The sequence below is a fragment of the Meles meles genome, chromosome 8 (genome assembly GCF_922984935.1).
Source record: "Meles meles chromosome 8, mMelMel3.1 paternal haplotype, whole genome shotgun sequence".
Lineage (NCBI taxonomy): Eukaryota > Metazoa > Chordata > Mammalia > Carnivora > Mustelidae > Meles > Meles meles.
Genome location: NC_060073.1, coordinates 13332631 through 13355464, shown reverse-complemented (window position 1 = coordinate 13355464; position 22834 = coordinate 13332631). Strand labels below are relative to the sequence as shown.

General features: G+C 53.7%; 2 protein-coding genes across 4 annotated transcripts; one reads left to right on the top strand and one right to left on the bottom strand.

The window, feature by feature from the left end:
* The first annotated feature begins 1632 nt into the window (after positions 1–1632).
* Positions 1633–9052, top strand: SMTNL1 (smoothelin like 1). The gene is made up of 7 exons (XM_046017691.1): positions 1633–2607; positions 2807–2955; positions 3082–3133; positions 4551–4709; positions 4907–5021; positions 5144–5295; positions 8711–9052. The coding sequence occupies exons 1-7, from the start codon at positions 1844–1846 to the stop codon at positions 8853–8855; spliced, it is 1536 nt and encodes a 511-aa protein (XP_045873647.1). The 5' UTR covers positions 1633–1843; the 3' UTR covers positions 8856–9052.
* UBE2L6 (ubiquitin conjugating enzyme E2 L6) lies at positions 6509–21160 on the bottom strand. Of its 3 annotated transcripts, XM_046017690.1 has the most exons (5): positions 21064–21160; positions 17786–17881; positions 13129–13315; positions 8070–8188; positions 6509–7793 (listed from the first exon to the last, which is right to left on the bottom strand). In XM_046017690.1, the coding sequence occupies exons 1-5, from the start codon at positions 21088–21090 to the stop codon at positions 7767–7769; spliced, it is 456 nt and encodes a 151-aa protein (XP_045873646.1). In that variant the 5' UTR covers positions 21091–21160; the 3' UTR covers positions 6509–7766. The 3 variants fall into 3 exon arrangements, with proteins under 3 accessions (XP_045873646.1, XP_045873644.1, XP_045873645.1); XM_046017688.1 differs by lacking the exon at positions 6509–7793 and having other exon boundaries at positions 7868–8188; XM_046017689.1 differs by lacking the exons at positions 6509–7793; positions 8070–8188 and adding an exon at positions 10609–11328.
* Between the last annotated feature and the right edge of the window lie 1674 nt (positions 21161–22834).

Sequence of the window (22834 nt, the reverse complement as noted above, 5' to 3'; positions counted from 1 at the left end):
GGGCGTTCCTCAAGATGGCGGTAGATGCATCTCAGGAAAAGCAAAGCGAAAAGAAAAGAAAGCAAGAAAAAAATAAATCCATGGTCAAATAGGTTTGGGGAACAATTAGTTAAATCAAGCTAAGCAAAGTTAAGGTTTCTTTACTATGGAGTATCTAGAACCCCCTTCCTTACTAATGAAGTTGTGTATCTCTAAAAGGGTAAAGAGGAGGCTGTTTCAGGAACAGCCTCATCCAGAGAATACATTTCCCCAACCCCAGCTGCTATTCATGTCTCAGGAGACCCTAGTTTTCCACAGAACAGTTTGGGAAATCTCATCTAGACCAATCCTATCACTGTCAGTAGAAACTGAGGATTCGAGAAGCAAAGGGTCAACTCAGGTCTCAGAGTGAACAACTAACTAAGCGATAGGGGTCAATCTGGGTCCATGGCCTCCTAGATCCCTGCTGACGTGCATGCCAACTCTGGCTGGTTAGCTCCCAGTTAATACACTGCTGAAGCTTTTGAACCATGAAGGGGCTCTGGTGGGAAGGGTGGGGTTGGAGGGCAGTGTGAGCATCTTTGCAAATCCCAGTCGGCTTCCTCAGAAACCGTGGGGGCCCCAAATCCAGGGACCCCGGGGACTCTGGAGTGGGGGCAGTAACACCCGAGTGGATGGCAGGGAACGGAGCCCTGTACCAGCCTGCCTGTCTTCCTGCCTCTGTCCCAACTGCCCAGGTGCCCTGGGTACTGTCGCCCAGAATGATGGCACGGCAGAGAGCAGGAGGTATTTTTAGCCAGTGACAGGAGTACCTCGTTCTCTTACTCCCTGAGTCATGCCCTGAACACTATTTGAGGATTGTTTTCTTTGTAAACAGACACCCAAGAAGGGCAGGGGGATGAAGGAGGTGGCCCTGCCTGCCCCCCGCCCCCCTGTCTTTGTAGATTCTACAGTGATACAGTACTCGAATAGGAAAGCTCATGTCAAGTTATCACGACCGCTCTCTTCCCCACCCCATCCCTGGCAGTTAGAGGGTCAGGTTTCTCTGGCACAAGTTAGGGAGAGTACGTTTCTTTTCCTCACCAAAATAAACTCTCCCATATCCAGGCCCAGCTTTGCAGAGAACCCCTGGCCAAGCTGTGACAGAGCAGGGGCAGCTGGTAGACCCGGCAGAGCCCCAGAGACCAGCTGGCTCTGGGTTTCCCAAATTTCAGGCACTTTCACGCCACCCCCGGGATTGTGGCACATCTGTACCACCCGTGTTCTGCTTTCCTGAATGCCTTCCTTTGAATTAACTTATTTTTAAATTCAACAAATATATTTAAAAGAAAGTTTGTATCACTATTGGAAATGGAAACTCAATATCACTGGCCAGAAATAGAAAGTAACAACAACAACAAAAAAATACACCGGAAACCAAACCAAGCAGTACCATTAGATTCGATCTGGATACTCCCGCCTGCTTTGGGCCCCGAGCCTAGCTACTACCTCCATTAACAAGGGAGACCAACCGCTCCCCAGGTGTTCCTGATGCCAGGATCCCGTTTTAACCATTTCATTCGCTTCATCGGAAAGAGGCAAAGTCCTTGAAAAGGCATCACGTGATCTAATATTCTTTAAAGCCCAAGCCACAGACTGCAGAGGGCAGTTGGGTGAACACCATCCAAGGCCAAGTCCATGTGGCCCAACATCTCACCCTTGGGGAAGCAGCACTGGACCCCTTCATTTTACCACAGGGAACACTGATGCTCCTGTCCCATATCCAAGCAGTGGCGACGTGGGGGACCCGGGACTGAGCAGCATGCCTCCAGACTCGCGGGCCAGTGCTCTCTGAGGGCGGGTTCCTCACCTCACGGGATGCGGCATGACCTGGTCTGCTTGTCTCTACTTTCTAGAGATGGAGCAGAAGGAGGAGAAGCCCTCTGAGGATGGGACCACTGTGTCCCCAACCCCAGAGGCCCCCGTGACACAGGGAAGTGGAGCCTCTGTAGGAGAGGCCAAAGGCACAACCGAGGCGAGCGGAAAAGAGGGGCCTCTGGATGGAGCAGGAAAGCAGGAAAGAGCACCAGCCGAGGACGGCACTCCAGCTGAACTTCAGGGAGAAACCAATGGGTTGGATGAGGTCAAGGTGGAATCCAAAGCAGAGGCTGAACTTCACAAGGGAGAGGGCAGGAAGGAAGAGATCACAGTGGCTCCTCAGATGACCGATGGGAAAGAAGAGACCCAGCCCGACCCCAAGGAGGCTGAGGAAGCACAGGGGACCATGCTGGCCTCTGAGAAGCAGCAAGTTGATGAGAAGGACGCCAAGCCTCCATCTAGAGAGGAAGCCGGTGGGAACGATGAGACCAAGGCTGAGCTCAAACAGGCTGCTGGGGAGCAGGAGGCCAAGACTGAAGCCAAGGAGGCTGACGGGAAGGAGGAGGCCACAACAGCCTCTCAGGAGAAGAGCAGCAAGACAGAGGAGCCCACAGCTGAAGCCCGGAAGAAAGCCAGTGCCCCAGAGGCCCCTGCAGACTCTCAGAAGAAGGCTGCTGTGGAAGGGGAGACCGACGCTGAACCTCAGGAAGCTGACGTGAAGAAGGAGGCGGTGAGTGTGGCAAAGGAGAGGAGGGAGGAGGCCCCCACCATGTTCTGGAGTCCCCTGCACCCCAGGAACTAAGCCTCCCACCCCCTGGCTTTATTCCTTTGGGTAAGTCCAGTCTTCTGAATGACATCAAGAGCTGGGGGGGAGGGGGTACAGCCCAGTGGCCCCAGGCTCCCTTCCGGATCTTCCTGGACTCCTCACAAATCCTGGGACAGGTGCTTTTGTGTCCACAAGCCCACACAGATCATGCTGGTTCCAGGAGCCAGGCAGTCCCAAGGAAGAGCAGGATGGGGGTGCACAGATAGAGTCGGAGGAAGGAGCAGGGGTGATTCCCAGCTCCCCTGAGGAATGGCTCGAGAGCCCCACAGAAGAGGGCAGTGGCCTCAGCCCAGGTGAGTGAGTCCAGGGGTCCATGGGGTGGGGGGGGGTGCAGGAGCTACCCTGAGGGGGTGGGCCGACAGCAATAGCGAGTCAAGGTAGCTCCAGCTTCCCTCTCTCCCTCCCTTCTCTCCCTCCAGATGGGCTGGGTCCAGACTCGGCAGCTTCTGGAGAGACCAGTCCTTCAGCCAGGTAATGTCAAATTCTGGGGCCCCGTTCCAGCTCCCTCTACCACACGCTCCCTCTCCCTTCCAAGTCTACCGTCACCAGGGCCTGGGTCTCCCTGGCGACTGATCTAGAGATATTCCAGAATTCCTGGCTTTCAGCCCCCTACCCCAGGGCAGAGCCCAGGAAACCAAAGGAGCCAGAGGCTGGAAGTGAAGGGACCATGCCCCCTCCACCGCTAAAGCCTCCCCACCTTCTCCTCCTCCTCTTCCTCCTCCCCAGCGTCCTAGGCAGATCTTCTCGGGGCTCCTCATCTTGTCCCTGAGCATACTGCCATGGCGTCAGCACGGCCAACAGAGTGTGAGCAGAAAGCCCAAGTTCAGACAATGACTCAGCCACTTACCAACTGTGTGCTCTTGGTCACGTCGCTGTTCTCTTGTGTGAAGCGACCCCGTAATCATACCTGCCTCATAGGATTAGCATGAGGCTTACATGCCGTAAAATATATAAAGCATGTGGGGCACCTGGCTGGCTCCCTCGGTAGAGCATGCCGTTCTTCATCACCGGGTCATGAGTTTGAGGCCCATGCTGGGCATAGAGATTACTTTTAGAAAACAGTATAGAGGGGCGCCTGGGTGGCTCAGTCCTTAAGCATCTACCTTTGGCTCAGGTCTGATCCCAGGATCCAGGGATCAATACCCCCATCGGGCTCCCGGCTCAGTGGGAAGCCTGCTTCTCCCTCTCCCACTCCCCCTGCTTGTGTTTCCTCTCCCGCTGTCTCTCTTCTCTCTTTCTCTGTCAAATAAATAAATAAAATCTTTTTTAAAAACAACAGCATAGAGCCCTGAGCACAGTGCCTGATACCCGGTGGGTGCTGGATAAAGTGAGAGCCTTATTGCCATCGTGTAACTTGACTCACTGGAAGAATCCTCCTTTGTCTTGACCCGAGATCCCCCTCCATGCCACTTTTTTTAGGAAAGCCAGTGGGTGCATGTTCACTCGGGCTCATCGGGGTGCTCTCCACTCCCCTTCTTTCTCGAGCCTCAGAGCCACCATGTCAGGTGGTTCTTGTCCCGTTTCCAGAGGAGGAGGCTGAGGCTCAGAGAAGTGACATGACAGCCCAAGATCACACAGCAAATAAGAGGCAAAGCCAGGATTCAAACTCAGGTCAGACTTCAGACTTGTCTTAGCTCCGTCCGCAATCTCACCAGACCACAGGCTCCCCCAAAGTTAGATTGAGCATCATTAGTTCATTTCAACCCCCTCCCAGTGCTGGGCACAGAGGAGACGTGTGCCAGGAGTGGGGGCCACAATTTTCTATGCCTCTTCTGACTGCAGGGAGCTCCCCACCACCACCAGCCGGCCCCCTGCCTCCTGCCCCCACCTTGTGCTCTGGAGTGGCTGGTCCCCGGCCCTCTCACACTGCTCTGAACCTTCTCCATAGTGAGTCTTCACCCAGCGATGTGCCCCAGAGTCCCACAGAGCCCCCTCCCTCCCAGGAGAAGAAGAAAGAGAAGGCACCAGAGCGCAGGGTGTCAGCCCCTGCCCGGCCGCGGGGGCCCAGAGCACAGAACCGCAAAGCCATCGTGGACAAGTTTGGCGGGTAGGGTGCAGGCTGGGCTGGGCTTTCCCCGGTGAACCATGGACCCATCGGTGGGGCCGGGAGGCCTGAGGGTGTGGGAACAGAACAGCCCAGGCTGGGTGGGAGGACTGATATCTGGGGCCTGGGCTCCTCCTCAATGGGGCCTCCTGTGGCCTCTCACCACTGGGGGTCGGCCTTCTCCATGCCTCCCCTTGCAGGGCCGCGTCGGGTCCCACCGCCCTGTTCCGAAACACGAAGGCCGCAGGGGCAGCCATCGGCGGGGTCAAGAACATGCTCCTGGAGTGGTGCCGGGCCATGACAAGAAACTACGAGGTGGGCATGGAGCAGGGGCCATGTGGGGCAGGGAACCCTTCCCCGGGGCGGCAGGGACGGGGTGGGTCTGAGTGGGGCAGTCCCCCGGGATGGAAGCTCATCAAGGCCCCGCTCGCCGGCAGCACGTGGACATCCAGAACTTCTCCTCGAGCTGGAGCAGCGGCATGGCCTTCTGCGCCCTCATCCACAAGTTCTTCCCCGACGCCTTTGACTATGCAGCGCTGGAGCCCACGCAGCGCCGGCACAACTTCACCTTGGCCTTCGACACAGCAGAGTGAGCAGCTGCCACCGATGGCAGTCCCTGGGGTGAGGGGTGGGTGGGGGAGAAGGGGGGATATTTGGGAGCTGCACAAGTGCACTGGCTTCACGCAGGGCAGGTAGCTGGCGGGTCGGATGGGTCACAAATCCAACCCATGCTTTTCGATCACCAGGAGCTATGTGTCAGGATGCCGCTGTCCTGACAGAGTCCCCACTTGTCGTGGCTTAGAGTCTAAAGGGGGAGACGGATCACAAGCACACCCCTCCGTATGATCTGTAACGTGGGGGTCAGGGGGCGGCGCCCCAAGGGGAACAGGCAGGGCAAGCGATAGACAGGAGGCAGGCCAGCCGTTTTACACACAGTGGGTGCTGAGATTGGGGCCACCGCCTGACTCTGCCATTTCTTAGCTTGAACAGGCTCCTTTACCTCTCTGAGCCCTCACATTCTGATCTCTAAAATGGGCACAACGTTTCCTCTTCTGCAGGGCTACTGTGAGAATTAAGTAAATAATTAGGCGAGGTCTGTATAGCAGTGCCTAACCCACAGCAAAAACTCCTAAAAAAGGATCTGAGCTGTTATTCCTACATGATGATGGATGATTGCACAGGTGTTTTTTTTTATATAATTATTCATCACTTTGGAATCTGGAGGGGGATTTCTTGCTGAGGCTCACACGGCTGGATGCCAAGGGTGTTGGCAGTGGGATGGAGAAAGGGGTCCTGGAAGGGCAGGAGGAGTGTGAGGAACAGTATGGCCCCAGGAAGAACCTGAGACACAAAGACGTGGCTGCTGGGTGGTGGCGGAAGGGGAGGTACACCCACCACCAAAGCCCCACCAGAGCCGGCCTCAGCTGGAGGCTCCTGTCTGTACCTACCTGGGAGGCCAGAGTACACGGTGATGGCCTTAGGGCTCCCAAAGAGTGCATGCCAGACGCACGCCTCCTTCCAACCCCAGGGAGAGGCTTCTGAGCCACCTGGTAGAAATGGATTAGGCAGAGGATATTGCCTGTGGCCCCTAGCCACAAACCCATGGAGAAGCCTGGGGTAGCAGCATTCCCCTCTCTGGACCTGCATATCCTCCAGGGGCAAAACGAGGAGATGGATGAGGAGATGTGCTTTGCAAATGGATTTTTCTTTTTCAGCAGATTCCTCAAACAAAACATTAAGTGAATGCCCGACATATAAAACAGATTTCAGGGGGATCTTTTTATTTTTATTTTTAACTTTCATTTAACTAAATAACACTTTTCTTATGAAGTGTACATATTGCTTCAAACACTAGCTTGTTCCTAGAGGTTGGAGTTCAAGGTTGTAATTTGTATGTCATGAAACTGGTACAGAAGGTGCAAAACGTGTCCTAACCCAAATGATAATTGTCCGTAGCCTGGATGACATTGGATGAAGTAACCTGTTAAAAGGAATCATTACAACCCCTGGCCTCTAGGTTAGTTGAGCTTATCACTCTTCTCAGCCACCTGCTCATGGTTATGACCTAGTTTTTTGGTTTTTTTTTTTTAAAGATTTTTATTTATTTATTTGATGGATAGAGATCACAAGTAGGCAGAGATGCAGACAGACAGAGAGAGGGGGGAAGCCGGCTCCCCACTGAGCAGAGAGACCGATGCGGGGCTCAATCCCAGGACCCTGAGATCATGACCTGGGCCAAAGGCAGCGGCTTTAACCCACCAAGCCACCCAGGTGGCCCAATGACCTGTTTTTGCCAATAATTGTACCACCTTCAAAATCTTGGTTTCAGACGTTGAGCTCTCTCTCCCTGCCTCCACCCCTCACCTCTCTAACTCACTTAGGTTAGCAGCCCCACTCCCAGAGGTTTTTAGCTCCGTGGAGACTTCTAATCCATTAACCTCACCATTTTCCGCTTTCTGTCAGCTTCCTTATGTCTTCACTCCTCAGCTTCGAGTTCATGGTCTGTCAAGGTCATCACTCAAAAGGAGACCCTTCTAGGTTGGGAGGTGTTTCTGGAGCACACCAGCTAAGCACCCAACACCCTTCCTTCCCAAGACGCTCCCTGAGGCACGTGTATGGGGCTCTAGGGCACCAAGAATGCAATCTGAAAAACACCAGACTTGGTATTCCAGAAGATCCCTTCCAGTTTCATATTTTCCTGCCAAGAGATGGAGTGCGTGCACTGGGGTGGGAAGCCAAAGGGGTCAGGAGTGCCAGGTCCTGCTCTGGGTTCAGAAGCAGCTTTAATGATGATGACAAGCCCCGTGGACTGAGGGTGCTTAGGTGCTGGGCGTCCTGCTAAGAGCTTTCTTTGGAGCACCCCCTTCTATCCTCTCGGCAGTCTTAGAGTGTCGATGTGAGTAGTGAGGTCCCTCAATGTCCTGGGTTCATACAGGAAGGCCTGGCAGAGCCGGGACATGGATGTGAAACTCCCGGTCGAGGCTGAGAGCTTTAAGTGAATGCCAGGAACCAAGTGTCCCTGGCTCGCTGGACACAGGTCACTGTCCTCCTGCAGCTGTCTTACCTTGGTTCCAAGCCAGGCAGAGCCTAGGGGAGGCAAGATGAATAATCAGGTGACAAGGACCCAGCTGCAAGAAGGCCTCGGGGAGCAGCCAAAAAGGAAGGCTTATGGCAGGGATGCCCGGGGCTGCAGGATGGAGAGTCTGACCTGCTGAATTCAGATCTTGTCCCTGCTTTCTTAGCTCTGTGATTCTTGACCATGGACTTCCCTTCTCTTTGGGTTTGGTGTGAAGATTAAGGGTGTGAAGTAAGGGGGCCCCTGCCCCAGCCATCACCTCCCACTGCCCCTGTTCTGGAACTCACCTGATTCCCATGGAGTCCTGGGATGTGGGGGAACAGCCAGTGCTCGCCACCCCCAGTCAGCTGTGCGGCCAGAAAAGCCGAGCCCTGCCACCCCTCAGGTCCAGTGGGAATGACTTCTCCTGTGTAGGGGGAGAGAACCCTGTAGGTGGACAGAACCCTGGCCCACCCCCAGGAGGGGAAAACACCACACTGGTTGCAGGGACCCTGTCTCATTCTTGGCAGTCCTCCAGTCTGTGCCCCTCCCCTGGCTCTCAGGCCAGTCGGGCTTGGGTTTCCGCCTGGCTGTCTCTGCCCTGAGAGAGTTTCTGCTGGGAACCTGGATTCTCTGACTGCCAGCATCCATGGCAGTCTGAGACTGCTGAGACCCAGCTTCAGGGCAAGGATGCCAGAGGCAGGCTTGGGATTGAGTCCCAGCTGCGTTACTTGCTTTGACCTTGAGGACATACGTGGGCTTTGGGATCATACCAAGCTGAGTTTGAGTTTGGACTGTCAGGGGCTTAATGACCTCATCTGTACAATGGGTCGGTCGGCCTAGCTGACCTCTCGGCTCCAACATATGCGATTCTGTGGGTTTCACCCTGGCTGGGCTGCCCCCCTTCCCTCTGGCTCCCACATGCTTCAGCTCTGGCTCTGTCCCTCAGGAAACTGGCCGACTGCGCCCAGCTGCTGGAGGTGGATGACATGGTGCGGCTGGCGGTGCCTGACTCCAAGTGCGTCTACACCTACATCCAGGAGCTGTACCGCAGCCTTGTGCAGAAGGGGCTGGTGAAGACCAAGAAGAAATGAGGAGCGGACCAGCCCTGTGGGTGGAGGTGGGCAGAGTGCGGGCCCGGGCCCAGGCAGGTGGCACCAGTCTTAAATGCATTAAAAGTACTTTTATAAAATCCTGTTGGCCCCCTCGGTGCACCCTGCCCCCCCTCCCCGGGGACCTCGCTCCCTCTGTAATGATAAACCCCCTCTGGAATGATAAACACCGGCCTGCCGCCAGGGTTCCTCACCTGACAAGATCTCCTCAACAACCAGGATGACACTTGGGAAAAGACAGTGGCCTGGGTGCCACCCCCCAACTTCTCCCCGCCCCTCCCCCTGCCGATATGCAGCTGTGTGACCTTGGGCCAGTGAATTAACCTCTCTGAGTCTCAGCTTACCGTCTGAACAGACCTGATGGAGGTGGAATGAGATAATGAAATGAGCAAACAGCCTCACGGGGTGCCTGTCCCCGTAGTGTTCCATAAGTGAGTCCAAAAGTGAGTGCATTTGTACATTCTGAGTCATTGGTGGTGCTTTTCCTGATTCCCTTCCCTCTTTCCACACTTCTCCCAGATTAGGTGCTGGGTTAGGAGAGTCTCTGGAAATCTCAAGCTAAGTTAGCAGGGCCTGTGGAGACACTTGCACTCAGTCTCTTACAAGCAGCGGCTTTTCGGAAGCTTAGCCTCTGCTCCCTGAAGGTCCTCCCTTCGGGTTAAGTTAATTCCTCCAGCTCAGGCTGAAGTTCTGGCTTGTTTCTGCTTTTCTATCATTCGTTCAAGATGCACCCCTGAGCTGCTTATAATTTCCTGCTAACAGGCCTGTCTGACCTCATCAGCTGTTCCGAGCATGTGCGCTGACAAGAACAGCTCATGAGAAACACAGAAATGAAAACCAGCCAGCACGGCTGTGCGGCCGAAGGTATGGACCCTGCCCTGACTGACTGGGCAGACCCGGCCATCCACCAAAGCACTCTGTGCCTCAGTTGCCTTGTCAAATGGGGGTGCTCCCCCAATAGACGGGTTGACAACCTAGTCCCTCATTGCCAGTTTTCCCCACAGCGTCTGGGGTTCCACGAGGCTCAAAGTCCAGCGAGCCCTCTGTTCTGGGGAGCGGGGTCACACCTTTTAGTAGAAAGCAGCTAACCCTCAGCCTCACGTTCTCCCGATGAACCCAACCATCCTCTCAACGAACACCCAGGTTGCCTCCAAATTCATCTGTGACTTTAATGGGTGGGCAAGCAGATGGCTTCTGTGGTTCCCCCTGAACTGGACACTGGGGGAGGGGGTCACTCCTCCCAGCCTAAAGCCTGGCCCCCAGAAACCGGCTTCCTAAGGGAATTGCAAGGGGGTTTAGAACCATGCAGTCAGGGGGCACCTGAGTGGCTCAGTCGGTTAAGCATTTGACTCTTGGTTTCAGCCCAAGTCATGACCTCAGGGTTGGAGATGGAGCCCCGCATTGGGCTCCACACTCTGCGTAGAATCTGCTTGAGATTCTCTCTCTCCCTCCCCCTGCTTGTGCACACACACATTCTCTAAACAAACAAACAAATAAAATCTTCAGTCAATTGAGCGACCAACTCTTGGTTTCAGCTCAGGAAATGATCTCAGAGCCATGAGATGGAGCCGTGTGTCGGGCTCCGTGCTAAGCAGGGGGGTCTGCTTGAGATTCTCTCCCTCTCCCTCCCCCTCTGCCCTTCTCCCTACCCGTGTGTGCGCTCCCTCTCCCTCTCTAAAATCAATAAATAAATCTTAAAAACAAACAAACAAACAAACAAAACCATGCAGTCAGATTTTCGGAATGGAGAGTCTTCATTTCATGATTTATCAGTGGAAAGATTCAGTGGAAAGGAAAGATTCAGCACCTAGCTCTAGACATGTAGTACCCATTGGCGGACTAACTGATTTTGGTCACGCAATAAACAAATGGCTCAATTGTAAATATGATTCTGAGTGCCCAGACTCCCACACACCCTCCCGATGACCCCCTGCTCCCTGATGCCCGGGGATTCTGGTGGGCTCCTGGGCTCGCTCCCTGCCAGCCAGGCTGGAGGTGACCTGAGGTCCTAAGATGGAGCAGTTAGTGAGACCAGGATTTCTGCACCCTAGAGTGCCGGAGAGCTGGCCCGTAATCATCGTGAACTCCTCTGGCTCTGGGGCAGAGAGAAGGAGTGGGGCAAAGCCCACCTGTGGCCAGGCAAACCTGGGAATGGGCCCACATGCCACACACACAAAGACTAATGACTGACAGACATTCCAGGAAGGAAAATACAGAACGAAGGAGAAGGGCTCTGGCCCCCAGTCCGTGAGACGCGTCTGTCCGCCAAGCAGAGGATCCCACGGAGGGACGGGGGAGAACCGCTAGGAGGGCCGGTCGGCTCCGTACTTGAGGGTGAACTCTCGGGCCTCTCTGTTGAACCGCTCTGGATTCTCCGCCAGCAGGTCAGCGAGCTCTACCCGAATCGGCTGCCCCAGGTCCGGTCTATTCACCAGCACGCTGAGGGCCTCCAGGACTGGGGAGAGAGGCCAGATCAGCACAGCAGGGTGAGAGAAAAACCCTGGCAGGGAGGCCACAGGAGCGCACTCCCAGACGCCCCGGCATTCCACACTCTCTCCGCAGTGGGACTCCTGGGGAGGGTCCATCCCTCGGGATGAAGACGGCTCTACCGAGTTGGATACCCCTTGTTCCTCACTGATGATACCCAGAGCCCCGACTGGCGACACCAGCACTTTCAAACTAGGTTCCATCCATGGCTCCCGAGAGGCTTCCCGTCACGGGGGTCGATGAGATAACTGGGGTTTCGGGGTCCCACTCCTTTTTCAACAAGAACCACTTTCTGTTTGATATCAGGATTCCAAATACATCAACTTTAATTTGGGAAAAAGGGGCCTCTGGGGACCGGCGAAGACAGCACTCCATTGCTCGAGGCACATGCCCATATGAACACGCACAAACATGGCTCGACATTCAGAGTTTTCCACGGTCCCCCTGGAACCCCTCCTCCCTTCCCCCCAGGGATCCTTGTTTCCAAGGCTAAGAACTTCTGAGCTGGTTTGGGCACCTGGGGGGCTCAGTCAGTGAAGCCTCCAACTCTTGATTTCAGCTCAGCTCGGGGTCTCAGGTCATGATCTCAGGGTCATAAGACTGAGCCCTGTGTCAAGCTCCTTACTCAGTGGGGAGTCTGATTGAGATTCTCCCCCTCTCCCTCCCCCCACTCTTACTCCCACTCATGCAAACACACTCTCACTCTCTCTTAAAAATAAATTAATTGGGGCGCCTGGATGGCTCAGTGGATTAGGCCTTTGTCATTGGCTCAGGTCATGATCTCAGGGTCCTGGGATCGAGCCCTGCATGGGTCTCTCTGCTCAGCAGGGAACCTCCTTCCCTCTCTCTCTCTGCCTGCCTCTCTGCCTACTTGTGATCGCTCTCTCTCTCTCTTTCTGTCAAATAAATAAATAAATAATCTTTTAAAATTAATCAGTCAATTAATTAATCAATTTTAAAAAAGAGAACTCCTGAGTGGGTCCAGAAGCAGGACAGACTGCACACAAATGTGCATGAGCTCTAGAGACACGCTGTCCAATAAGTAAGGTAGCCACTAGCCACATGTGGATATCTAAGTTGAAATGGATTAAAATTAACTGCAATGAGGAATTCAGTTCCTTCATCACATTAGCCACATTTCGGTGCTCAACAGCCACACGTGGCTACTGATTGGGAATTGGGCCATGCGCTATGGAACGTTTCTATCACTACAGAACGTTCTGCTGGGCAGCACTGTTCTAGGGTCAGCCAAGCCTGGCTCTGAATCCCAGCTCGGCCCCTGGCCAGCTGTATGACTGCAAGCAGGCGCTTTAGCTGTCATGTACCCCGAGGTCCCCCTCTACTCAAGGGGCGATGAGGACACCACACATGGGGTTGCTGGAACTGGATAAAGTCCGTGTGCAAAACTCCTAGCAAAGCACTCAACGTGCTTCCTCAGTGTGTACTGCCATTATTGGGCCTGTCCCCTTGACAGTCATTTAGGGCACTGTGCCTGGGAAGACACAGACCTCACCAAGGTCCGCAGACAGAGCAGCAGAGCCCTTCCCTCTACAGCCCGCTGCTCTGTCGCACCCGTCCAGGTAGAAGAGCAGGGGCAGGACCTGGTCAGCCAGCCCAGCATCTCCGGACGCATCCCTTCTTTCCAAAGACAGGCCAGCTGAGACCTGCAATGTTTATCTCCCCTCTTTTGGGCTTTTCTGACTCAGAATCAGTCCCCTCACCCCACATCCAGGATCCCTCCCTCCTGTTAGGCGAGCCCCAGTCCCACCTTGGCTGGTCTTGGTGTGAGGCTGCCAGTTCTCATGGCTGATGATGGGCAGGCACACGCTTCCATTGTGGCCCACGTTGGGGTGGTAGATCCTGGTAGTAAATGTCACCGTAGGGGGCTTGAACGGATAGTCCTTGGGGAAGTTAATGCGCACGTGGAAGGCCTTGAGGTTGTAGGGTGGTTTCTCCTGTGCAAGAGAAGGGGTTGAGCTCGACTCCCAGACATGTCAGCTCTGAAAAGACTGGTTTCCCCCTAGGACCTCGGTCCTGCTCCCAATCTCTCCGCCCTGCCCCGGGCTCCCAGGCATTCTCTGCTCGCTCCCAGGTAGGACCACGAATGGAGATGGCACCTGCACTCACTTGGTGACTGAGCCACGGATTCACAGAGGAGCGGAGTCACGAAAGAACATAGGCCTGGGAGGCACCAAGGTCAGATCCTGAGTCCTGCTGTGCAACCAGGGGTCGGCCAGCCACCTCTCCCCTTGGAGGCCCGTTTCGTCATCGAAGACTGGGTCAAGTTTGACCAGATGAGCTCTAAGGACTCTCTTGGCATTTTTTGTTTTTTCAATAATTAACCTTTTTCCAGTTGTATTGAAAAATAATTGGCAGACATCACTGTACGAGTTTAAGGTGCACAGAGTAACGGTTTGATTTACCTATATGGTAAAATGATGAGCACAATCGGTCCGGCTAACATCCATCTTCTCACATAGGTACAATACAAAGAAAAGAAAAAGAAGTGGGGTGCTGGGGTGGCTCAGTTGGTGAAGCATCCGACTCGGTTTGGGTTCAGGCCATGATCTCGGGGCCCTGGGATTGAGCCCCTCCTCAGGCTCTGAGTTCTGCATGGAGTCTGCTTGTCCATGAATGGTACATACTGTCATTGTGTATTTTACCATGATAAAAACTTTTTTCAAAGAAGAAAGAACTCAGCGGCTAGAGCGGCTGAGGGTTTGCCAGGAGCCAGGAAAAGACCCTCCAGACTTCGAGCAACCTGAAAACCTTCCTGGGGACCACCCTGTGCCACCTCGTGTTGAGGGCTTGACACACATTAGTCCACGCAGCAGAGAGTAGCGGTTACATGAACTTTGGAGCTACCCTGCTTTGGTATGAATCTTGGCTCTGCCATTCTCTAGCTGTGTGACCTTATGCAAGTAACTTAACCTCTCTGTGCTTCCATATGAGAATGAGAATAGACTTCTTCCCAGAGCTTATGTGAGGACTAAATGAGTTCATTTATATTAAGGGCTTAGAAGAGGACCTATCACATGGAAAACACTACCTTTGCGTCAGCTGCTACAGTAAGGATCATGAAAACTCACCACTGTTAGGGTCTATATTATGATGAGGAAACTCAAGTTCAATGTCTCTAGCTTGCCCAGGGTCACAGTGGAGTGCCGGATGGGAACCCAGTGCCGGTCTCTACGTCTCCACATGTGAGCACTAGTCTACACTCCTAGAGGCAGGAAGTCCTGGAACTCAGGTGACCCAGGACAGAACACAGCAGCTTCTGGCTAGTTCTAAAACTCCAGATCCTTTCAGAAACTTCGTTGCCAAGAAGATAGGACAAAGACAGCCACAACGATATATAGAGGTAAGCCCAGAGTCAAGGTTGTATGGGAGCTCCTTTTGGTTAGCAGAGAACAAAATGGGAGCCACGGGAGTCCTGGGTGTGTCTCTGAGATAGAAGAGACGACTATAGGACAGAGAAGGAAAATGTCTCCGCGTTTCCATTTTTGATAATAAGAAGAGCCTGGGGCCTGCGAAGTAGAGATAGGCCTGAGAGTGACGCTTCAGGAAAGGGATAGGAGAATGCCCGTGTATCCTGTCTGCAGCGGTCCAGACCGGGCTTCCTGGGCTCCATCGGAGGAAGGAGGCCGAGGAGGCTTGGAGCAGGGGGCCCTGGGAACCTGCCCCAGCTCTGCCCCGGGCCTGGGGCATGGCTTGGAGCTCCTCTGGGAATCAGTTTCCTATCTGTAACATGAAGAAGTTGGACCACCCGACAGCTTCATACTGTACCTTGGGGTCAGCTGAGAAAGTCCTATTTGCTTAGGGTTTGGGTTTAGGAAAAACTGTCACTGTTCTTCTAGCTCTGCCACCTTATCCTGTGATCGGTCACTCAACCCTCTCAGCTCCTATTTCCTCAACCGTAAAGAGATGTCGGTCTTCCCCGTGGGGTGGTTGCGAGGTTTTCAGTGGGATTGCTCACGCAATGTCCTGCAAACAGTGCTCCGTCCACAGGGGGTTCTCAGTGAATGGGAACTCTTACTGTGAGTTTTCAAAGGCTCGTCCCCCGGTCAGCTTTCTTACAAGGTGACAAGTGGGACCACCTTGGTGAGCCTTGTATACTGAGACTGAGCTTTTGAGGGGCAATCTGTCAGCTCAACCCACAGACCTTTCTGGGTTCTCCTTCCCCTGCCCGCCAACCACACCTCCTTTATGGCCTCACCAGGCACCTCTGGGCCCCCCCCTTAGCTGGCTGTCCTGCATATCAGCTCTTGGTCTCCCAATTCCAGACTCTTCTCACCTAGCAGGCTTGTTCAGGACTCTTATATGACTGGAAAGTCTCTGGCTAGTTCCCAGGGGTACAACCACTGTGCTATTGTGATTTGTAAGAAATAGATATCTGGTCACTCAGATATAGTTCTCATATGTATCCGGTCTTGGTCCGCAGTGCCTGGCTCACAGCTCCCAAAACCCCTGGAATTTCCCAAGTGTTGAGAGTGACCCAAATGTCTTTTGTTGTTAATGGAGTAGCTTTTGGAAGTAACTAAGGAAGGGGGTTCTGGCAGGAGAGTCAACCCTGGGCTTTAAGGGTTGGAGGGCAGAAAGGCTCCAGTTCAATCGCCAATGGCCAATGATTTAATCAGTCGTGTTGATGTCATAAGGCCTCCACCAAAACCCAAAAGGGCAGTGTTCAGAGAGCTTCTGGGCTGGTGAACACTCGGAGGTTTGGGGAGGGCAGTGCGCCAAGAGAGGGTGGGAAGCTCCGTGCTTTTCCCTGGTGCTTTGCCCCTGGCAGCTCTTCTGTCTGACTGTTCCGCCTTATAAACTTCCCTCATAAACTGGTCATCTAGTAAGGAAACTGTTTCTGTGTCCTGCGAGCCTCTCTAGCAAAGGAACTGAACCTGAGGAAGGGGTCATGGGAACCTCTGATTTATAACCATTCGGTCAGAAGCAGCCAGGACTCGAGACGGACATCTGAGGGGAGGCAGGGGTGTGTGTGTGCAGCAGGGACAGTCTTGTGGGACTGGGCCCTTCATCTGTGGGATCTGACGCTATCTCCAGGCCGATGGTGTCCGAAGTGAGTTAAAGAGTGGGACGCCCAGCTGATGTCCTGAGAATTGCTTGGTGGTGGGGGAGGGGACACCCCTCCACACACTGGGATTGTGCTCAGACCACAAGACCAGTCACCTTGGTCTTGCCAACCATTAGGGTCCTTGGATTTCACAGTATCCTCTGAAATGTGACCCACCCCAGGGGTCCTTGTCATCTACCTTCTTCCTTCTGATCTGCTGCCCAGCCTTTGCTCTCATCCACCTCAGAGCTAGCCTCCTTGGGGGATCTAATCTGTTCCTGGAGCACCTTCTAGCACCTTTGTCCTCTGGCACCTGAGGCCCAGAGCAGGTGTCCTCACTCCGAGCCAGCTAAATGGATTACTTCAACCCAGCAGCCCACAGGACATGACCGATGTCTGCCTTCCCGCTCAGGTCATGATCCCAAGGTCATGGGATTGAGTCCCATATTGGGCTCCTTGCTCAGCAGGGAGCCTGCTTCTCCCTCTGCCTGCTACTCCCCCTGCTTGTGCACACTCTCTCTATCTCTCTCTCTGACAATACAAAAATAAAATCTTAAAAAAAAAAAGTCCAAATCCTAAAATAATCAAATGAATGGTTCTCTTTATATTCCAAAAAACTACCATAAATTTTCACTGTTTTAATATTTATGTTCATGTAACTAAAGATGTGTAGATGACTTCCCATAGAAAATATTGTCAGTCTATTAATGGTAAAATAGAATTCTTGCACTCAGACAGGTCCTCTAGAATACTGTTTTCAGGGGGAGATTTTACTGAGCAAGATCTAATAAATGGAGAAAAATCAGAACAGTAGAGGTGAGTTACCTGGGTTGTCCAGCGTAACAGTAGTTGTCTGATCACTATATTGTTCACCTGAAACTCCTAGATCACTCTATGTGAACTATACTAGAATAAAAAAAAAAAGTTGCCTGAAATATAATCTTAAAAAGAAAGGAAAATACATTTTAGGTTGGAGAGGGCAAATTCCGCCAACTGTGAAAAACAGGAAGTTTTAAAAAAAAATAGAAAAAGAAAAACAGGAATTTATCCCTACTGCTTGACAAAGGTCCAAGAGATCTGTTTTCTTCTTTCGAAGCTGTTTGTCTGCTGACACTCCTATGGTGGGCTTGGTGACTACTGGCTTGAGGAAAATCTCTTACTAAATCCAGAACTCTCTTTTAGCCTCTTCACAGCCTACTTTGATCTCAGAAGCATCTATCCTGAGCCCACCCCCCCCCAATGACTAGAGTCCAAAAAAGGACTCTAAGGGACGGGAAACTCTGGCCCCGTCCTCAGCCACCCTGCCAATGCCCCTGGCATGCCACCCCAGTCCAAGGCCATGGTCCCCAGGAACACTCACGGGCAGGAGGAGCACATGCCATACCAGGACGTCTGCATCGTCGCTGAACAGGTCCCGGAGGTAGGAGGGAAGCTTTGCCTGAAGATCCTCCAGCTCCTGCAGGGGGCAGAGCCGTGGACAGATGGCTAGTCTCCCCTCCTTCAGCTGCCCATTTGCCCGTCCCAGCAGCAAGCTGTCTCAGGTCCCACAAAGGACCTCAGGGACAGAAGCTGGCAAAGTGAGAGCCCTCATATACTGAGTACTTAGAATGGGCCAGTCACGCGGGCGCCTGGGTGGGCTCAGTCAGCTACGAGTCTAACTCTGGATTTCTGGCTCAGGTCATGATCTCAGGGTCATGACACTGAGCCCGGCATCTAGCTTCCCACTCAGCAAGGAGTCTGCCTCTCCCTCTGGCCCTCCCCCTGCTTGTCACGCTCTCTCTCTCACGGCACAGTGGACCGCAAAGACAAAGCCATCCAGGCTAGGGCTGGGGAAGGGAGATGGTTCAGGAAGACTGAAGCAGAGAACTCTACACACTGAACAGAGAAACAGGGGGACAGGAGTGACTTACATGCCCACCCCCGCCCCAAGATGTAGCCCGGTCACTAGGACATCGCTGCATTCCTCTTCCAGCCCACTACAGAGTATCCTCTATTGACGCTTGAGAGAGAAGGAAGGGCCCAGCCCTGCAAAGCTTCCCTGGAGTAATCGGAGAAACATGAATGGGACTACGTGAAGAAGGTGTGTGGATACACACTGGGGAAGCAGGGACAGGGGAGCACTGAACCAGGCCATGCAGAGTAAACAGGCTTCCCCCATGCAGAGAAGGGGAGAGGTCCCAAGGCGGCGGGAGCAAATATGTAAAGTGCGCCCCATGCAAGCGGACTAGTTATTGATGGAAAAGGGTTTCGTGATCAAGCACATTGGAAAACATAAGGCTAAAGTGTATCGTGAATCTCCAAGATGTGAGCCCAGAGCACACAGTGCTTCTCAAACATATCTGATTAAGGAACCCCTCTTCCCTTTTGGGGTCCATCCTAAAGAACAACAGAAATTTTCTCTGGAAAACCAAACAACAACAATAACAAAAAAGAACATTCGAGGGCAAGTCATATTCCTCTGGAACACCAAATGGGTATAAACCATTGGTTTTCAACTGAGGGCAACTGGATACCCCTACTCCCACCCTGTGGATCTTGGGCAATGCCTATACCATTTTGGGTTGTCACAAATTGGAGGAGTGTTATCAGCACCTAGTGGGCAGAAACCAGGGATGCTGATAGATATCCTAATAAAGAATTATCCAGCCCCAGATGTCAACAGAAACCGCGGTATAAACAAAGGTGGACAGAAAGCTCAAAACCAGTCCAGGGTGGGGGGGGGGCTTCTCATACTGTGGACCACATGAACTTTCTCTGCACCCCCAACAAATAAACACAACGCTGGCCCCATCGCCCATGTCTCAGCCCATACTCTGTCTCGGTTCAAACCCAGACTGCTTCTCACGCCTTCTGCCCAGGGTCTATGACCCCTCGATTATTTTTCACTCCGAAAGTCAAAGCATCTGCTCCATGAGTCCTAGCTTCAGTATCATCTATGACCCTTCGGCAAGGACGAAACCCTGAGTCAAACAGAGCTCTGCCAACAGATAGTTTCCCAACTTTACTGTAACTGGGATCGCTTGGGCTTTTCTGTTGTAGAAGAGTTCTGCCAAAAGATTCTGCAAGCCTGAGGATATGAAACCCAAACTAGGACACACACAGCTCTTTCCTGAGGCCGGTGAGGAAATCACCTTACTCAGAGGAAAAGAAAATGAAAGTAAGAGGCCACTGGACAAGTCTGTGGGTTGGAGCCCCGCCAACCTGGGCTCCAGTTTCAGCCTCACCACTCCCTACTGGGTGACCCTGGGCAACCGAGTTACTCTCTCTGAGCCTCAACATCCTCATCTGTAAAATGGGGGCATATGACTTACCTCACAGAGTTGCTGTGGCCTGGCACTTTGTAGTGCCTGTGTGATAAATACTGGCTCCTAGCTCTTTCGCACTTGGCTAGAAGGACCTCCTGCCCCCATTTTGTTGCTAAGCTCCAGATTTCAGTTCTTCTGGACTGAGCCAGCTCTATGCCCCAATCTGAGATCCTCTCTCTCTCAGAGGTGGAGAGGAGACCGCAGCCCTCCCCAACCCCTTAGGCCCATCCCTCACTCTACACAGTGGAGGGCCACTTCCAAGAGAGTCAGAGTCTGAGGGTATGCCAGACCCATTTCACCATGACCCTTCTTCCTTCTCCACCTACGCCCACATCCTGGCTACATCCCAGTCCTTCAAACACCCTGGGTTTTCCCACCTCCTGGAAAATCCGCCCCTCCCAGCCAACCCTCCCAGACCTCATTTCAAATTGTGTTCCTGATTGGAGGGGCACCTGGGTGGCTCAGTCGGTTTAGGGTGGGCTCTTGATTTCCACTTGCTGGGGTCATGTTCTCAGAGCTGTGCGATGTAGGATCGAGCCCCAGCTCAGGCTCCATGCTCAGCGGATTCTCTCAAATAAAAATACATAAATCTTGAAATTGTGTTCCTGATTGGAAAGAAAGCTCAAGGTGGGGGGGGGGGCAAGATTTTTGCTCATCTTTGCCTCCCTACTTCCTAGAACAGGAGCCAGCACATAACAGGCTTTCGACAACATTTGCAGAAGGAATGAGTGCAGGCCACCTACTCCAGGACGCCTTCCAGCTCCGCCTTGGCATCTTTTCCTCCTGAGAATACCCAGGGAACGTTGTTCCTGACTCCCACTCAACACCCCATACTTCTCAGGACTCTAGAAATGTAGGTACCTAATTTCGGGGCGGGATATGAGCTATTCCATGGCAAAGACCTTGTTCTTATTTTATCTGTTCCTAACACATACACACACACACACACACACACACACACACCCGCCCCAGCAGAGCCCCTGACTCCTGGAACCTTTCCAGCACCTCCGTGAGACGCGAGCAATTGTGATCACAAGTTTCTGGCAGGAGAAAAGAAACCGAAACCAGTTCGACTCGGAGCCAGCTCATCCCCATCCCCAGCACAGCCCAGGGAGGTAGCGACAGCCCGGTTCGATGCCCCACACCCCCACCCCCGACCCCAGCTTCTCTTCAACTCCCACTCCCGCCCCTTTCGCAGATCCACTCCTCCTCCCGACCCGGCGGCGGGGAGGGCGACAAATGACCGCGCTCCGAGAGCCGGGGGAGGGATGCAGGGGGCAGGGTAAGGCAGACAAGGGGAGCTGTGAGAAAGGGGTCGTCTGACCGCCGTTACCTTCGCCACCCGCTTGCTGGCAGACATCTCGGGACCAAGCCTGGGGGCCTTCCGTGCACTCCCGCGGGACTGAGGTCGGGCGCGCCCCCTCGATGCGTCCCGCCCCTGATCCCCGCCCCTCGATGCGCCCCGCCCCGTAGCCCCGCCCCCTCGACGCGTCCGGCCCCGTAGCCCCGCCCCTCGATGCGCCCCGCCCCTGATCCCCGCCCCCTCGGCGCGCCCCGCCCCTGATCCCCGCCCCCTCGACGCGCCCGGCCCCGGCAGCCGGGAGGACTCTGGCTCTCTCCGTCCAGCGCCAGGGGCTGGGATCCGGCGGACTCCCGTGTGCTCGGGGTGCGGCGCCAGTGCGCCCCTCCGGGTTCTAGTTGAAGCTCCGGCGCCGGCGGCCGCAGGGGACCCCCATCCCCACGGGCGCCTCCGTGCCGCCAGCAGGACACACTCTCCGTGAGTCAGCACAGGCTGCTCGCGGTGCCAGCGCAGCCCCGCCGCAGGTCGCCCGCGGCCTCCGCCGTCAGATCGCCTCCTTAAGCCACTGAAGCGCATTCCTGGGGCCCCGCTGGACGAGCCATTTACCTGCCCTGGTCCCAGTGCCCCGTCTCTAGAAAGATGGGGAATGGCGTGGACGACATTCCCTCCAGGGGTCGCTCCCGTGGCAGCTTGGGTCCTTTGTGCTGTCCGGCAGCATTCACTGGTGGGACCGCAAAGACGCGTCTCCCCGGTGGCGGCTTGGGTGCAGAGCACCGCAAGGGCGCGCTGTTGGACCCACCCCTCTAGCTTTAGGGGTTCCGTCCGCAATTCATTCGGTCCTTGACTAGGTTTAATGTTTACTGAGGCTCACTATGTGCTAATTTGGGAAACAGTTGGGTGGCGGGAGCCCCAAGATGGACTTCAGGAGCCTCTCTTCAGGGGAAGCTGCTCAGTTTCCCTTATTTTACCCCCGGTCCATTATAAATGGACATATTATGGGCGCCCCCCAACACACAGCTTGGGGTCTCCACCCCTCTGTGCGAGAGCAAAGACCTTTCCCATAGCTGGACCCTGAGACCACCATGGAATAGCAGCCTCAGAGCACGGAGCAGCATCTGGGGAAGAATATACTAGTAATACTCTCCTCCCTTGGGAGGACTGAACACGTATTCCTAACTGCGACCAAGCCCTGTCACAAGTCTGAATGAGGAAGGAAATCAGCAGATCTTGAGCACGTATTTTGAATTCTAAGCTCTGTATCCCACATAGTTTTTATCTAAGTGTGTTAGAACCAAGTAACTTCTCTGCTCCGATGTGGGATGCATTTGCAGAATGATTAAGTCTGTTCATTCAATTCAGTAAACTAGCTGGGCATCTTTCAGATGCTAAAAGTGAGGAGGAAACTGTCCTAAAGGTGAGGGTAGAAAGGCATCTGAACCTACTCTGATCATTCATCTTCGTGAATTAGCATTTAACTACGGAGTGCCAGGCCCTGCCTTTGGGAAACACCCTGACCCTGCCTTTGGGAAACACCCAGATGAGAAATTGAGGTCCCTGGGATGCCTGGCCGGCTCAGTGGATGAAACATGTGACTCCTGATCCTGGGACTGTGAATTCAAGCCCCATGCTGGGTATAAAGAGTACTTAAAAATAAATCTTAAATAAATAAAGCACGTGGGGTCCCTTGTCCTTGAGGAGCTCTCAGGCTATTTAGGCAGAGGGAAGGAATGCAGCCTCTGCAGTGTTGTATCCGGGGCTTCACGTGTTAAGTGCACAAGACACTTTGTAGAGTGGAGGAACACAT